Consider the following 18934-nt stretch of genomic DNA (forward strand, 5'->3'; position numbering starts at 1 on the left):
TCACCTAAGTTCCTCAGAACAATCTTATTTTCTACTTAAATGTTTCATAATATTTCAAAATCTCTGCATATGAATCACTCAAGTCCAAGGTGTTTAGTAGTGTTTTTCAATCTCCTTAAATATCTTCAAGAAACACTCTTAAAAATTTGCCATTACAACTAGGACTCCCAAACCCTTCTCCTTATCGTCAAATCAAAAGTTTTGAAAGTTATTATACATTCAAAAGATACATATTTATAACTTCTGAAATTCAATGAATCCATAAAAAATCCAAAACATAATTCATTAACGAATAAATTCACAAAGTAAAACAACGAACCCTATTCCTCAAAGATATTAAGACAACTTAGGAAAAATCCTTATGCAAGTAATAAACCGGCATAAAGTTATGCGAAAGACGTCGGACATGCCACGGAGGCTGCAAGACTTCCACGTCTCCTCAAAGTTATACACGTGTAAATCAGACAAAGAGTACACCGTAAGACCAGTGTTTTGTAACACATTCTGAAGCCAAAACGAAACTACACAGCTCCTCTCCTCCTATACAATATATAGTTTTCCACTTCAACAAAATCACCTTCACTTAATTATCACGATATTTCCAATGTCTACAGAAACAACAACAGCAGCAGAAACAGAACCTTTCACAACTCCCTCTCATCCCTCAGGTATAACTATTATATTATCAAGCTTTCTGTTATATTATATTATGCAGCAATACATCATTTAACTTAATTATTTCTCAGATGGTAGTGGCAATGACATAATGAGGGACATAGTACTATGGAGGAGGAAGAAACTAGGTACTTTTGTTCTGATTGCCGCAACAGCAACATGGGTGTTAATGGAAGTTTATCAATATAACTTCCTCACTCTCATCTCATGGCTCACCATCTTAGTTATTACCTCAATATTCCTCTATGCCAAAATGCTTACACTTTTCGGCAAGTGAGCACCTTCACCTCAATGATGTATCGAAATTATATCTCTATATTATCGTCTATATTGTCTATATTGTTTCTTTATGTGAAATATAGGGAACCACCAAAGTTTTTGAGGTTGGAATTCAAAGAAGAAACAGCTATAAGAATGGCAAAGATAGTTAAAGCAAGGATTGAAGAATCAATAAGGTGGTTGTTCATGGTTACCACAAAGGAAGATTGGTTTGTGCTTGTGGGAGTTATGGCTAGGTTTTTGGCACTCTCTTATGTTGGAACCTGCATGGACTTTCTAACATTCATTTATATAGGTATACTTGCATATGATTTTATTTATCTTGTTAATTATTTACCTTTTTTCATCTCATAATTGATTATATATATATATATATATATATATATATATATATATATATATATATATATATATATATATATATATATATATATATTAAATTTTATTTTGTTTTGTTGTATAGGTATATTGGGTTGTATGACCGTTCCTGTAATTTATATGAAAAACGAGGACAAGATCAAGAAGTGCTTGGAATGGTTGAGGGAGAAATATAAGAGATCTTATGAGGTTATAGATGAAAAGGCCATTAAAAATATCAAAAGTAGAATACTAAATGAGAAAAAAATAGAGTGATTAATTTGCTTTTGTGTATATAGCTTGAAGTTTGTGTAAAAATATTATGCCCGGTTATGTAATGTTAATAATAATAATAATAGATTACTCATGTAAAAACAAAAAAAAAAAATGCAGTTATATTTGTATTTTGTTATAGTTGATTAATAAAAACAAAGTTATTCGTCATGGTTGGAAAGGATATGGTTTATTTATGGAGAATCCTGTTATATTTTAGATAAATCTCCGTGTAAGATTTAGCATAATTGGATCTGTGGCGCAATGGTAGCGCGTCTGACTCCAGATCAGAAGGTTGCGTGTTCGATTCACGTCAGGTTCATTTACATTTTACCCATTTCATTTAAATTTTCAGGGCACTCACTCCTCTGTCTTCAACTAGGCAGGTGTAGTGTTTATAACTTCTGGTACGTTTCTATTGCTAATCTCAAAGCATTATTCGAAAAATATGCAAAGCCTTTGATCATCCATCATTAGGTAAGTCCAATAACACTCATTTTTCATTGTTTGATTGTACATGTTAAGACTGCCAAATGGCCAATTTTCGGTTGCTAAACATTTAGGAGCTGTGAATTTTTCACATGAATTTATGTGTCAAATGTTCTATTCATACCTGAATTTTCTTCAAAACTTCTATGTCTCAAAATTGTGTGAATTCTTTAATTGTACTGTCAATTTATGTAGCTCACAATGTTTTATTCAGGATAAAATCTCTGAAAATGATTGGTTCTTCTAAAAAGGAAAGAAAGTTTGTACTACTTAATTCTGGAAGATAATAGTGTGAATACTTTTAATCCATATGTCTAAACCATTACAACTTTGCTCCATAAGGACTTATGGCACGTTAAGTTATGTCTCACTTATTCCATAGTAGAATGACATCCTTACATTTAACATTTGAATTGATAGTCATTTAACATTTCCTTTTATTTGGATTGATAGTAAAGACGTTTGTGATGTGTGTCATTATTTTAGACAAAGAAAATTGTCTTAAATTGTTAGCGCTGGTAGAGCTTTATAACTAAGAGATTTATTTAAATATTTGGGGCCCTCTTGTTATTAAATCTCTGCATGTTCATGCATATTTTTTAATTACTTGTTGTTGATTATAGTAGAATTACTTGAATTACACTTATAAAAAAATGAATTATAGCTAAACAACATGTTTTGAGTTTTGCCAAACTATTGAAACTCAACATGTTAACATGTGATTCCACATACAAGAGAGGGGTGAATACAAGAGAGCGGCGGTGAATTGCGGGGGTTTGAAATAAAATCATTTTCAAATTTACTAAGAAATTTTTTAATATTAAAGCGGAAAATCAAGGAAATAGAAAATAAAAAAGAGATGACATCTGAGATTTATAGAGATTTGATCTAAAAGATGTGACCTACTCCTCTCCCCAAAAATCGATTAATGGTTATACGTTTTAAGAAGTTTAAGCTCACTAAGTCCCTTATACAAGGAAAAAATAAATTTCATGTTTATTTAGAACCAAACAGCAAATAATGGAAGGAGGAAGTTAGTATTTACGCCAAACAACAAACAAAACTTCAAGCGATTAGTCTTCAAGCTAAATTGAGATTTTATACAAACTTATCACAAACCAATGCGGAGTTTTGAACTAGCTATCCTTCGAACTGAATCGAAGTTTTACACGCAATGACCACGAACAAACTAATATTTTCACCGGCCTGATTTCAAAGTGATGTGAAGATTTTTCTCCGATTATTCTTCACGAACCCAAATGAAGAACTTTTCCTTATGTGGCTAAACTCATGAACCAAACGAAGACTTAATACTAAATCCTCTTAAAAGAGATTTTATCAAGTTTTGCTCCAAATCTAAACAAACACTTCGTAAGGAATAAAGATTCACTCAAGAGAAAAAAGAACTCTTATTGAATTTACAATATTACCCTTTCTAGAAAAACTTCCTCACTTAAATACAAAAATCTTTCTCAAAGCAATATGACCAAATTATGGAAGAGAAATAGAAAATAATTTAGAGTGAGGAAGGGAAGATAACTAACGTTTTTTGGTGTGAAAAATGATAGATAAACTTTCTATTGATAGGCCAAAGGGTGGTAAAAATTTGGAAGTTTTTGGGAGAAAACTGAAGTCACCTAATCAATTGGGTCCTTATCCTAATCGATTGGATACCTCAAATTATCGATTATTTATGCCCATTTTGAAAAATTTGGATAAAGAGTCGTTATCAATCATTAAGACATTATCATAATCAATTATGGACTCAATTAGGTTAAGGATCTAATTGATTAGTCAGAGTCCATCTAATAGGTTAAGGATTTAATCTATTACATGGTTAGAAAAAGTCCACTAATAAAAAAGATAGTCCCCTAATTAACTAGTTAGGGTTTTAAAATATTTTTAGGTGATTTAATTTTTAAAAGAGAGGCTTCGCAATAGTTTAAATATGTGTGTGCGTATGAGATGTAACCATAATGTTTCCATAAATGCTCTTGTGTTTTAGAAGATACTGGTCACTCAAACAAACACGATCATGCAGGCTTTTACACTTTGAAACTTCAAATCTTAACATCATTATAATTGACTTTAATATCACATAAGTTCATTGAGTCTTCTTGATGAAGCTTGAAATGTATCTCCCTGTTGATTATCAACATCAAGCACCATCACTTTATAAACATCATGTCTAGCACCATTACTTGAGCAAACACATCAAGTACCATTACTTCAGTAACATACCAAGCATCATAAATTGATAAATAACTCCACATTTCTTTATCTTTGATTTGCGTGGAGTTACGAGCATGCAACTCAGCTTCTTCATCCTGTACTACAATAAATAACGTTTTTTATGACAAATTTTTCACCACGTACGATAAATAACAGCGGGCACATGTGACCGGAGCACCTTGTTTTATTTAAAAAATAATAATAAATCAGTTACCTCAGATTTAAATAAAACTGACATAAATATATGCTCAAGGTTTGAGGTTCGATTTCCAGCTCTTTTTTTAATGTTTTATATAGAACCAAAAAGGCGCCTTTATTTTTTTTTTTTGGATTTTACGACGGATATGTTACCTCAGTTTTCTATAAAACCGAGATAAAAACTTCCTATTTATTTATTTATTTTTTTGCAACCAAAAAGACACCTTTATTTTTTAGATTTTACGGGATGGTTTGTTACCTTGATTTTTTAAATTATCCGAGATAAATACTCTTTATCTTTTTAATTCCTTAAGTGTCTACCTAAATCAATTTTAAAGCCCTAACGAAAGAACATTAATTCTCCAGCCTACGAAAGAACACTTCTTCTCCAAGGAGTCATAGCAAACAAAAAACTCTCTATCCGGTATATTATTATTGTTGTTGTTGTTGTTCTTGTACTCCATTACTTTGTTCTTGTTGTTTTTGTTCATTATTGTTGTTCTTCATTAGTGTTATTCTTGTTGTTGTTCTCCATTATTGTTCTTCTTGTTGTTGTTATTATTCTCCATTATTGGTGTTGTTGTTGAGAAGCATTACTTTGGGTTGTTTTAGGTTTTGGTTTTGGTGTTTTTGATGGTTAACGTACAAACTGCCTCAAGAATCAATGAATATGAGAAATACTTGGACCTATCCAAGATAATTTACTGTAAGTTATAATTTTTATGTATGAAGCATTTCCTTTATTTTTGTTTTGGTTATTCAGATTTAGTATAGGATGAAAGCTGATAGATTAGTGTGTATGAAACCATATAATGAAACTCTTCAATTAGTTGTAACCTTAAGTCGACAGATAAGAAACCATAGAATAAAACTTTCATTAAGTAAAATTACAAAAAGTCCTTTTTTATTAATCATATCAAAATCCTCTGGCTGACAGAAAGTTTGACCAAGTATAATATGCTTCATCATCATCATTAGAATTGATGATGTCTGGCCTTTTCACCTTTCTTCTTCTTGATCTCCTCTTCCTGAGAGCTCTCCTGGGTCTCAAAGGTTCAGTAGCATGGTCTCTTTCAACGACTTGGATCTCTACATCTGCATCAGCTTCTGTTCTCTCAGTATTTAATGAAGTACTCAGTTTTTGTTTTTGTTCTTTCATGACTTGGACCTCTTCTTTGATTTCTTTGGATAAAGTTTCAACAAAAGTACTCATTTTGATTCTTTCTCTTCTTTGATTTCTCTGGATGAAGTTCTTTTGTTTTTATATTGATTCTTCTGATTCTTCCTCTTCTTTGATCTTAGAAAGTCTAAAAGCCAAAAGATTTCACGCATGTCAAGTTTCCTTCTAATTATTGCTTCTTTAATTTTCCAGGTGTTCTTATCTTGGAAGTTGGAAAGACCTTCTGGTAGACTAGCAACCTTGAGCTATTGAATGATTACATCTTTATCTTTTCAAATTTCTTTTTCCCTTCTTTGATATTCCTTTCACTCCTTCTTACGCATAATTTGATGTAATGATGTGTACTTTATAGGTTCCTAATGAATTATGTCATTGATGTTATTATTGTTCTTATTAATTTTGTTCTTGTTCTTGTTGTTCTCCATTAATGTTGTTCGTGTTGCTGTGGTTCTTCATCCAGTTCTAAAATTAATAAAAATGATGATGTTGGGAATCAAACTCACGTGCAGTTAACTTTACCCCATGGCGTTTTAATAACCGAGGTGATAAGGGGTGGCTTTTCATGAAGGCCTACGTTACCTCGCTTCTATAACCAACGTCAAACGCATTTCGCGTCTGACGTTAGATGTGTTTTTTGTAGTAGTACTGATTATAGGGTTTGCATAAGCAAACCCTAACATTTGTTGACTCGTGCAGTTAACCTTACCAAAGCTCAAAGGAAATCAATTTCACCTGGAACAAGACTCATTAATCTAAACAAATATGAAGTTATAGGAAAATCAAAATCGTCTCTAAAATAATTTCAAACTCACTTTTGAATACACGTCAATGCTCCTCTAAAATATTTGAACACAATATAAAGAGTAATGATATGTTTAGACTAAACATGACAACTACACCTTACATTTATACAATTTGGTTTTTCTATTATATTTAATAATTATTTTTTTACATCTTTTAATATAAATTATCACATGTCTTTGATGTATTTCACATAGTGTAAGTATAAGTGTAACAATTTTAGTGTATGAATAGCAATTCTTCAATATAAAATAGGAAAAAGTAAAATTCAGAACATTAGTACTAAATAAATACTCTAAAACAATATTTGAGATATAGTAATGGATCCGAACAACTTATGACCGCTTAACTATACTACACTCAGATTTATCCAGTCGAAAAACTGCTATTGATAAGTGCAGCTAACCTCTTGTTAGCAGCTTCTCCCATCCAGGATTCAGTATTCTTGGATTAGGCTTCTCTCGGGCCATTGGTTTACTTTCTTTCTAAGAGTTGGGAACTTATGTTCTTCCCGTTCTGCTTGCTCCTTTAGCTCACCAATGCCTTTATGCGAAAAGCTTTCCCTTCGCTTCGAGTATCCAATTGAACAAAAGGTAGCTCAAAAATATTATAATTTTGTAACTTTCCACTAATCTAAAATGTCAAAATTTTAATTATTTGACAACACTTTCTCTTTTATATAAAGGTGAAATTCAAACCTACTAAATATTTTTTAAACTACTATACATATATTGATTTTTCAGAATGAAAAATTATCTTTTTTGTCTTTGATTTTCAAATTATACTCACTTACCCTTTTTTACAAGAAAGATTTAACTTTTTTTTAATTTCATTCACAGCGTTATCTCCATAAATTTGAAAGAAAAAAATAATCTAACAAATTAACTTTCTATTTTGGATTTAACAATTCGTAGTTATGAAGGTCTATAGTGATTTGTTTTTGTTAACAGTTTATGCACTGTTGTAGTTCTTAAATATTTCATTGTTTCTAAGAATGGAGAGTCGAAACTCAGAGAAGCTATTTAGGTTACTGTGAAAACTATCACAATTGGATCTGTGGCGCAATGGTAGCGCGTCTGACTCCAGATCAGAAGGTTGCGTGTTCGATTCACGTCAGGTTCAATTTTTTTTATGTCTGTTAAACTTACACAGCATGCGTAGGATTTCATAGAAAGGAATATGTATGACAATTTGCATGTCAATCTTACCATTTTGATTTTGTTTATTGGATTGAAAGCCAGAGCCAAAGGTTCTGTCTAGAGAAAAAGTAAGAAGCTGACCATTGTTGAGAATCTTACCTCTTCCATCTCCCCAAGTGATACCAACATTTTAGTCATGCATTTATGTTCTCATTTACATTAAAGGTAGCAGATCCTGGTCCAGGTTATGGTATCAGAATCAGCTGGTGAATTGCGTTTAAGATATTAGATATATATCAAATGCTTCTTACTCGTAATATGGAACTACGATCTTTTAATCTTAATTAATTTTTAATGTTGGATAAAGTTGAAACAGTAGGAACTTATGCCATGTTGTTTCTTGTTGGATGCAGTGCAGGATTAAGTTGAAACAGACGATATCCTCAATGTCTCTCTCAAATGCAGTGGATTTTGCTGGTTTTGTTTCTTATAAGTCCTACATCAATTAGGTTACTTTAAATTTAAGTGTTTATAAAGCACAGTAGTGTCAACATTGGATTGTAGGAATGTCGCCAAAATATATGCTTAGACCCAACAAAAATTATTTTAAAATTTGAACTAATTAATTTTTAAAAAAACTTAATTAATTATCCTAATCAATATTTCCAACTCACTAAAAATAACTTTTTTTTTAAAAATAATAATTAATTACTCTAGTCAATATTCTCAACTCATTAAAAAAAAAAAAATTTCTAATCATCACTACAACGTCTGCAAAATCCAACTAAATCTCAAGTGATGTAAAATTCAGGGACTAAAAAACTAATTTTTTAAATGAAGGAACTAAAAATTAAAAATCATCTATGGATCAAAAGTGCATTTAATTCTAAAAAAATATCAAATAAACATAAAATAGAGTTTAATGAACACAAAATATAAACATTTCTTACATCAATGCACTCAAAACAACTAGACATTTTTTTCCTCTAGCGCAACAAAACATAAAACTTACATCTATATCATTCTCAATACTCCTCCGATTAGGGGTGACAAACGGGCATGTCCGTCCCATTTAGGCCTGCTACGCAAAATTTCGCAAAAACTAGGACGAGACAAACACAGTTGAGTGTACGGACCTAAAACCTTGGTATGTCCTGCAAAAATTAAGGCGGAGCAGGATAGGCCCACATGTACTGCATCTTTTTAGGCTAAAAAAATTGGTAATGCTCGCGCCTCTAAAACCCTGCAAAAAACAAGGTGGGCCGAGTCGAGCACATTAAGGTAGGCGGGTCTAAAATCTTAACCCGCTCTTTCGTTTTTTCGGCGTTGCAGGTCAATACGGAAATACATTTTCGTATTTGTTCAAAATCTAATTTTCTAGGAATATGAAAGTGCATTTCCATATTTGATTTGTCTGCATTCTTTGGCTTGATTATCATTATGTTTCATCTGGGTTTGATTTTTTTCTACTATATATTACTTGTATGGTTTAATTATAGGCAACATGGATGATAACCAAGATTGCATGAGGCTCAATAATGTGCTGATGCATGCATTAGCTCGCATGAAAGAGCCCAACCCTCACAACAACAGGTTGGTTCTAGTTTGTTTGATGCGGAAGCGAAACCTTCCATGGTTCAAGCATCTCCGACTTTGTCTTCCCGAAGAAAGTAAGTGACACCTCCTGATACAAAGCCCCACCGGTTTAGGTTGAGGCTCCTGATGTCGATGCAGTTATTCTCGAAGGGTTCGTAAGAGGCTTGTATGACTTTTCATTGTTGCATATATATGCAGACCATGCTATCAGTCATGTGTGGGACAGAGAGGTAAAATTTATATGTATTTAATTTTTGAAACAAATGTATTATGATATTCGAACTTTTTGATAATAATCTATTTTTCTGCAGTGTCGTGATGCTTTAAAATGCATAAACCATGGTCCGAAGATTGTGAGGTTGCATCAGCCTGATGAGTAGTGGTTTCACGATGCGATGTTTCCATCTAGATTGCAATTTTTATGCTTGACCGGTTATTCTACTATTAACCATGGCAAGTTGTTTGAGTTTGTTCAAAGATGACACTCTGAGACATTTTTTTTATCTTCCACATGGTGAGATGTCCATCACTTTAGAGGATGTGTTATGCCTGTTGAAACTTTCGATCAGGAGAAGATTATTAGACCATTCCATGATTACCAGAGATAATTCATTTGAGATGATGATGACCTATTTGGGAATTGACCCAAGTGATGCCCTAAATGAGGTAGAAGACACTCGAGGGTGTCATGCTAGATTTGGATTCTTGAAAGGTTGTATGCACACCAGTTGTCTGCGGCAGAGCAAACCGATGGTGATTATGAACAGGTTATATAGTATAGAGCATATGCATTGAGAACATACTTGTTTTACTTGGTTGACACATTCATATTTGTGGTAGACTGCCTATCACGTGGATGTGGTTTACCTAAGATACTTTGCTGAGTTGGAGTGGATTCATGAGTACATCTGGGGGCACTTGTTTGGTCTACTTATATTCCAAGTTAGCTATATGTTGTCTTTGGAAGTTCAGATAGATGACAGTTAGTTGCATATTATGCACAGACCTAAAAGTCATTTTTTAAAGTCTATTCTCTTTTATATATTTGACATTCTAAATTAATTTTTTTAAATAAAAATTATAAGATTGGAATTTATACGATGTTGATATTATTAGTATAATTATTTTGCTCACTTAAGAATATATAAGTTATCAATTAAAACCGTTAGATAAAAAGAAAATATAGGGTTAAGATTTGGAACAATTCCTTAAACCTACTCTTGAAAATAACATAATTCAGCTCTTTTAGTTAATAAATTTAGTTTTTAACTCATATTCATCTGATTTGATTCATGAACTTAATTCAACAATTAAATTGTGGAACTAAATTTCAAACTATTTTCAAATTTATTTGATTTATTTTTTTCCATATAAATAAACAACAAAAGCATTGTAACGATGGAAAATTATATTTTTACACTGATTTTTGACACCCACACCGTAGAATTATACCCAAAACATACTAATTTTATTTTTTTAATAATTTATTTTATGTTAATTTATGTACAAATTATTTTTTTTTTGTTGTTTTATATGGTGTACAGGTACGGTGTAAAGAATGTGGTGTATATATAGCAAACTCTATATAACTATACATAGGCATAAAGAATGCCCCAGTCCAAACAATGCGAGATGATGCAAACTGCCGGCACAACCAAAAAGGCACCGAAACAGAACAAAATACTCCTACTATATTTTACTTACACCAGTCAACAACAACAGGATAAACTTTAGGAACACACAAAATCTTCTTTACATTCTCTTAGGTGAAGGAAAAAGAGAGGAAAGTTAGAAATAAATGACAAATATAGTGGCGGCTACTTCAGCAATAGAGTTTCATGTCAAGCCTGTGGTATAAACGCGGTATTAGAAATTAGAATGGAGTATAGTATTACAAGCAAAAAGAACAGTATATAAACCGTATACAAAAAGAATTTAATTGATATGTTATAAAAAATTATACACTATCGATTACCCGTAACTATTAAATTTTTATTAATATTTTATTTTTATTTTAATTATTTATAAAATAAAATTTATAAATAATAATAATGTATCGATTATATAAAAAAATTATATTTATAATACACAATAATTAATGTCATTGTGTTTCAAATAAAATATTGTAGCTATTTTTATTTAGTTTTATTCACAAAAATATAATAGAACACATATAAAATAAAACAAAATAACATTAAATTTAGAAGAAGTGTTCAACTATCTTAATAACTTAATATTTTTTGTAGTTTTTTAATATGATATTTTTTTAAAGTTTTAATGGAGATACACTGACATCCAATATAAATATACTACTTTTGTCTTTAATTATAAGATCGTTTTGAGTTTTTTTTCTTGTCATTTTTTATAAAATTCTTTTCAACTTTTAAAATGCATTAATTATTTTTTTTCAAACACTCTCTTAATTATATCTCATTTTTTCTTCTGTAATCAATAATAAATACACATATATGAAAATCAATTATTTCTCTCTGCTAATGATAAATTTGTAAATTTGTACAAATAATCAATAAATTTAATATTCTAACCAACTTTCTTAATTAGCGTAATTTTATTTACGGGATCTTATATTTAAAGACGAATGTACTTACACGGTGTCAATTTCTCATTTCTTTTTTATTCTTGTACTATTTTGAATATGTTCTCTCTATTTTATATAAAATATATATTTTTTATTTTAAAATAATTATTCATTATATTAGAATATTGATGTGATTTTTATTTAATTTTTTTATTTTTATTTATTAACTTATTTTAATTCATTATAATTAATAAAAATATTTTATTAAATAATACTACCTCTGTTTTTCATTATAAGCCATTTTGAATTTTTTATATATTAAGAAAAATAATAGTTGTTACATGAAAAATGAGAAATTATGAAGATTTTTATAAAATTGTCATTCATTAATAACATGTGGAAAGATAAATTTTCACAGTGAAAAGGAGAGAATAATAAATATTTAAGCATATAATAAAAAATAGCATTAATTATTGATTGGAAAGGTAAAACGACTTATATTTAAATACAATTTTTTTAAAAACGACTTATAATAAAAAAAAACGAAGGGAGTATTAATTTTATTATTAAATTTAACATAATTATTACTTTTTAAAATGAGAAAAGGGAATGTGCACTTATAGTACTTTAAAACAATCTGAATGGATATGTGTGTAATACTTTTTACACTGATAGTTGACAGTGCACTACCATTAAACTCTTTTAAAATTTCCAATTCAAATAAAAACATTCAAAAAATCTAAAAGTAAAAAAAATTACTAAAAATAGTTTTTTTTTATTAAAACAAAATTTTTAGATAAGTTACACTCTAGAGAATTATGGAAGTCCAAATATACCTTAACTTATATTTTTATCTTGAATTATTAGCACAAAACTAACATTTTTCTTTTCTATTTTTCTTAAGTTATCCCACCAAACAGAGTACCATAGCTTTTTCCTAGCAAAAAGACCGAAACTCACAAGTCAACGAAACAGTTTCTATAAATAACTAATGGTAGTTTCTGTTGAGTTCATATGTTTTCGTTTCATCGAATATTCTAAAACATTCAATTCAACAATAACATCAAAACCACAAGATCACTTTCATTGTTGCAGCCACAAGAGTAGCATAGCCATGGCGGATCTACTGAGCGGAGGTGCAGTTGGAGCAGTAATGGGAGAAATGGTGAAATACACTCTTCAAAAAATCAAAAAGGGTCGAGAATTCCGTCCAACACTCGAAACAAACATAGAAACCTTAAAAGCTTTGGCTCCTCTAGTAGAAGAAATGAAAGGTTACAACGATTTGTTGGATCGACCAAGAGGAGAGATAGAGAGGCTAGAGAAACGCATAAGAGAAGGTGAAGAGCTTGTTAAAAAATGCAAGAAGCTTACTCTATGGAACTTTTTCTCTTTTCCAGGTTACCAAGGTAAGCTTCAGAAGAAAGACAAGGAGCTTCAGAGAGATTTGTCTGTTAATGTTCAACTTGAGAATAAAAGGGATTTGATTGTGCTTTCTGCTAAGGTGGATGGAATTTTGGATGTTTTGACCAGAATGATGAATTCTGGTCAGTTTGAAGGGAATCAGATTAGGGGTTTGTGTGGTGCTCCGGAAGAGCCGGAGTGTTTGGGAATGGTTGAGGCTTTGAATAAGTTGAAGATTGAATTGATGAAAGATGGTGTTGATGTGCTTGTTTTGACTGGTTTGGGTGGTTCTGGTAAAAGTACTCTTGCTAAGAAGCTTTGTTGGCATCCACAAATTAAAGGTAGTAATTCTACTTAATTGCTTTTTTCCACTAAATTGTTGCTAATCTTTTAGGGTATGTTTGGATTGGCTTTTTGAGCTTAATGATCTTTTAGGGTATGTTTGGATTGGCATTTTGAGCTTATTGATATAAGAACTTGTGAAACTGTTTGAGAGAACTTATTTAAAGAGCTTATAACATATCCATAAAGTGCTTTTCAGCTTATTTTCATAAGCTCTCCAGGATTGTCTATAGCTTATATGAAAATAATTTTACTTTACTTTATCATTCATCATAGAAATGGGTTATAACTTATAATATAAGCACTTATATGATAAACCTGTAAATAAGTTGTTTATTCCAATAGGGTGTTAGTCCTCTAATTTATTTCATTTCATTGTATTCCATTTTGCTTCATTTAAATACAATCTATTCTCTTTGATTTAGAAAGCTATTTTTGTTTTGACTAGGCAAGTTTGGTGGAAACATCTTCTTTGTTACTGTCTCAAAAAATCCCAACTTGAAGAACATTGTACAGACACTATTTGAACATTGTGGATGTCGTGTGCCTGAGTTTCAAACCGATGAAGAGGCAATTAACCGATTGGGACTTCTTATGAGGCAAGTTGGCAGAATTCCAATACTGTTAGTCTTGGATGATGTTTGGCCTAACTCAGAAGGCCTTGTGGAGAAGTTCAAATTCCAAATGAAAGATTATAAGATTTTGGTGACTTCAAGAGTTGCATTTAGAAGATTTGGATCCCCGTGCCAGTTGGATCCACTTGATCATGGTCCTGCAGTGTCTCTTTTCCGTCACTTTGCTCAATTGAATCACAAAAGCTCATACATGCCTGAGAAAAAACTTGTTCGCGAGGTACTGTCTCTTCCATCCAACTAAATAGACATGATTATATTTTAAGCCTTTGATGTTACTTATTGATTTCACTTCCATGCACAGATAGTGAGAGGCTGTAAGGGTTCGCCGCTGGCGCTTCAGGTCATTGCTGGATCACTTTGTAAGCAGCCTTCTGAGAAGTGGCAAAATATGAAAGAGTTTTTGCAAAGTCAATCCATTCTGGAGTTGAATAGCACTAACTTGCTTTGTTTCCTTCAACAAAGCTTGGATATATTGGAGGATATCAATCAAAAAGAGTGCTTCATGGATATGGGACTATTTCCCGAAGACCAGAGGATTCCTGTTACTGTCCTCATTGATATGTGGGCAGAACTGTATAATTTAGATGAAGATGGTACAAAAGCAATGGCCATTGTTCATGATTTAATCACCAGGAATTTGATTAATGTCATAGCTACAAGGAAAGTTGCAACAGAAACAGACAAGTACTACAATAACCACTATGTCATGATGCATGATCTCCTCAGAGAGCTAGCAATTCATCAGAGCAAAGGGGAACCAATTGAACAGAGAAAAAGACTGATCATTGACTTAAATGGAGATAATCGTCCTGATTGGTGGATAGGACCGAATCAGCAAGGACTCATTAGTCGTGCGTACTCGTTCATCTCCGGAATGTTTGTAAAACCGATACAACTAAAAGTTGACGCCCGCGTATTGTCTATATCAACTGGTATATCTTTATCTCTTAATTATACACGCACTTACAATTAATAAAATAACACCACTGTTACAAAGTAATTGTATTAAGAGATTTTGCCAAAGGTTTCACAAAGTTCATTAGTTCATTTGACTGGTTTATCTATTCACTCTACCAATGTTCTTGCATAGGTGCAATAAGAAATACTCATTCTCTTGTTATATTCTATGACTATGGTGATTTACTCTTATATGATGTTTTTACAGATGAAACATTTTCTTCGGATTGGTGTGACATGCAACCTGATGAAGCTGAGGTTATGGTTTTAAATCTTCGGTCTGACAAGTACTCATTACCAGATTTCACAGAGAAAATGTGGGAACTAAAAGTTTTAATAATCACAAATTATGGTTTCAATTATTCTGAATTAACCAAGTTTGAGCTACTTGGTTTTTTATCAAACCTGAAAAGAATAAGGTTGGAGAAGGTTTCAGTCCCTTGTCTATGCAAACTGAAGAATCTGCGAAAGTTATCCCTTCATATGTGCAATACAAAGAATGCTTTTGAAAGCGGTTCTATCCAAATTTCAGATGCTATGCCAAATCTAGTAGAGTTGAGCATTGATTATTGCAAAGATTTGATTAAATTGCCTGATGGAATTTGTAACATTACCTCATTGAAGAAGCTCAGTATCACAAACTGCCACAAGCTTTCTGCATTGCCTCAAGATCTTGAAAAGTTGGAGAATTTGGAAGTGCTAAGGCTTTGTTCCTGCTCTGATTTAGTAGAGATGCCAAAATCTGTTGGAGGCCTTAGCAAGCTACGTTGTCTCGACATATCAGACTGTGTGAGTCTTCCACAATTACCAAACGATATTGGCGACTTGCAAAGGCTTGAAAAGTTTTACATGAAGGGTTGCTCAAAGTTGAGTGAATTGCCTTATTCGGTCATCAACTTTGAAAATGTAAAGCATAAAATATCTGTGATTTGTGATGATGAAGCCGCTGCACTGTGGGGACAATTTCCCAACATTCAAAACGTAAAGATAGAGATGCCTGAAGTAGATATTAACTTAAATTTTCTTCATGGAACACGTTCCCGAGTGTTGTTTCCTTAAGATAAAGTGACTTGAAGTCATGTTGATACCTGTAAAGAGTGTTGCCACTCATGTGTTTTCGTATTTGTACCATAATCTTGTCCAGGCAACTGTCGTGAACTAAACATAAGTTTGTGTTGGACGGTATTCCAAATGTAATTTACATTAGTGTGACCTGAGATATTACTCTATGTGTTAAACATGACTATTATTCTGCAGTAAACTAGCACAATATTTTCCCATTCATTTGTAGAGTATTAGAAAGAATAGATGAACTGATATTCATGACAACAGAATTCTGTTATTCTCTTCTTCAGTTAGTTACAACAGTGCCACATCAATGTATTTATACTTGTGCATTATAGTGACTTGCTATAGCAGGTCACGCCTACTGTACTGACACCTGTCAGTCCTTTTACAGATAGGCTACATATTTATTACATGTTTCACTATTACATATCTAATACCCCTCCCAATCTCAAGGAAAGTTAATGATCCTGAATTTGTGCCTAAGTTCCAAAAATTTAGATGAGGGCAGAGGTTTGGTAAGAGCATCGGCCAGCTGATAAACACCAGGAATATGCACCACCTGCATTCGCTTGCTTGGACTTTCTCCCTGACAAAAAACAAATCAATCTTCATGTGCTTTGTCCTTGAGAGCATGATGGGATTATGAGCCAGCATAACCGCTGATTGATTGTCACACAAACTGAGTGGCTACTTTGTGGAGATGTTCAACTCAAGTAGAAGTATTTGCACCCACAAGAGATCAGCAGTGGCTTGAGCCAGACTTATATATTCAGCCTTTATGCTGGATCTTGTCACCACAGACTGCTTTTTGGACAACCAAGTGATGAGATTTGAGCCAAAAAAGATAGCAGTACCTGAGGTGCTTCTCCTATCATCTGAATCTGATGCCCAGTCAACATCACAGAAAACTTAAAGTGTAGAAGGAGCAGTGGATGGCAGGGGAGTCAGATGCATGCCAAAGCCAATGGTACCTTTGAGGTACCTAAGTATTCTCTTGATTGCAGTCCAATGTGTCTCAAGGGGATGTGACATAAATTGACACACTCTGTTGACTAAATAGGCTATGTTAGGTCTGGTTATGGTGGCATATTGAAGAGCCCACACAATCGACATGTGGAAGCAAGGATCTGAAAGAGCAGGAGAGCCATGGTTGGTGAGTTTGCAAGAGGATTGCATAGGTGTGTTAACATGAGAAGATTCGTCCATATTGGTTTTAAGTAGTAAGTCCCTAATATATTTGGACTGAGTCAAAACAAGGGATCCATCAGCTCCATTTTTTACTTCTATGCCAAAAAAATAGTTAAGGTCCCCCAAAGGTTTGAGAGAGAATGCAGAGTTGAGCTTGGAGATGATATACTGCATGAGGGATTTAGAGCTGCCAGTAATGATGATGTCATCTACATATACCAGTATATAGATACTATGGCTATTAGCAAAATAGGTGAATAATGAGGGATCACACTTACTAGGCTTAAATTGCAGAGTGATCATGGAAAATTGAAGCCTTTTAAACCACTGCCTTGGGTCCTGTTTGAGGCCATGCAAGGCTTTGTTCAATTTACCCACAAGTGAAGAGTCAGAGTTGGTGAAACCTTGAGGCTGCTCTATATAGACTTCCTCCTCAAGGAGTCCATTAAGAAAGACATTATTTACCTCCATTTGTTGTATAGACCACCCATGAGTTAAGGCAATGGTAAGAATGATCCTTATGGTAATAGGTTTTACCATAGGAGAAAAAGTTTCATTGAAGTCAAACTCATGCTTTTGGTGAAAACCCTTAGCAACAAGCCTTGCCTTGTATCTATTGACAATGCCATCAAAATTCTCCTTGACCCTGAAGACCCATTTACAGCCTATGGCTTGTCTATTAGGCGGGAGAGGGACTGGGGTCCAGGTATTGTTATGCATCAGGGCACCATATTCTCCATGCATAGTAGCCTTCCACTGCAAGTCAGCTAGTGCTTGCTTGACTGTTTTTGGTTCAGAGTGAATAAGCAGAAGTCTAGGTTCCAACTTGGTTGGGTGAAACCTGACTTAGCTCTGGTTTCCATTGAGTGTTGGTTGATGGGTTTGTGCAATATAGGAACAACATTGACAGGTAAAGAAGGGGACACTGACAGAGATGAGGATGAACTAGGATCAGTAGATGTTGGTGCTGCTGAATTGATGCCAGTAGAGGACTCAGTTGTAACGCCCGTAATTTAATTAAGTATTTAATTAAATTATTTTCGAGTATTTGTCGTGAATTGTTGTGATTAAATTGCTAAGTCGATTAGTTAGGTTGATTAGTCGGTTGATTACTAATAATGTTATTTAGTATTATTAATGTTAGAAACAATATTAATTCAGGCATGATGTCGTAACATCCAATGTGACATGTTATTCCAGATGTTGAATTACTCCAACATAACATGTTTTATATTTTTAGTGGAACTATTTGTTGTACTTGTTGTTCTTATACATTTATACATACTATGTTTTATACTTTCAGTGGAACTCTTTGTTGTACTTGTTGTTCTTATACATTTATACATACTGATCCTTTTATTTATTTTACAAAAATTAAGCCAACTTTATAACTAGAGAACTAACATGTATGGCTCTACCTGTTGGCACCATAGATAAAAGTTTTTCTCATCGAGCTTGTGCGACCTTGAGAGAGAAGTTGAGATGACGAAGATCGACGTGAGAAGATGACATTCCTGGCGTCAGCATGTTCGTTGTGCGGGTGGAAGACGACGACGATGTCGCCGGTGGTGAGGTAGTCATG

General features: G+C 32.8%; 2 protein-coding genes and 2 non-coding genes across 4 annotated transcripts; all 4 read left to right on the forward strand.

The window, feature by feature from the left end:
- Positions 1-515: 515 nt before the first annotated feature.
- Positions 516-1765, forward strand: LOC131652174 (reticulon-like protein B13). The gene is made up of 4 exons (XM_058921963.1): positions 516-668; positions 747-948; positions 1038-1249; positions 1418-1765. Exons 1-4 carry the CDS (start codon positions 605-607, stop codon positions 1585-1587), a joined length of 648 nt encoding a protein of 215 aa, XP_058777946.1. The 5' UTR covers positions 516-604; the 3' UTR covers positions 1588-1765.
- Positions 1766-1834: 69 nt separating this feature from the next.
- On the forward strand, positions 1835-1906 carry TRNAW-CCA (transfer RNA tryptophan (anticodon CCA)). The gene has a single exon. It is a non-coding gene; the product is annotated as a tRNA-Trp (tRNA).
- Positions 1907-7534: 5628 nt separating this feature from the next.
- Positions 7535-7606, forward strand: TRNAW-CCA (transfer RNA tryptophan (anticodon CCA)). The gene has a single exon. It is a non-coding gene; the product is annotated as a tRNA-Trp (tRNA).
- A 5083-nt stretch (positions 7607-12689) lies between these two features.
- On the forward strand, positions 12690-16380 carry LOC131652175 (probable disease resistance protein At5g66900). The gene is made up of 4 exons (XM_058921964.1): positions 12690-13503; positions 13953-14356; positions 14441-15071; positions 15305-16380. The coding sequence occupies exons 1-4, from the start codon at positions 12750-12752 to the stop codon at positions 16153-16155; spliced, it is 2640 nt and encodes an 879-aa protein (XP_058777947.1). The 5' UTR covers positions 12690-12749; the 3' UTR covers positions 16156-16380.
- The last annotated feature ends 2554 nt before the right edge of the window (positions 16381-18934 follow it).

Source organism: Vicia villosa, linkage group LG2 (assembly GCF_029867415.1).
Source record: "Vicia villosa cultivar HV-30 ecotype Madison, WI linkage group LG2, Vvil1.0, whole genome shotgun sequence".
Lineage (NCBI taxonomy): Eukaryota > Viridiplantae > Streptophyta > Magnoliopsida > Fabales > Fabaceae > Vicia > Vicia villosa.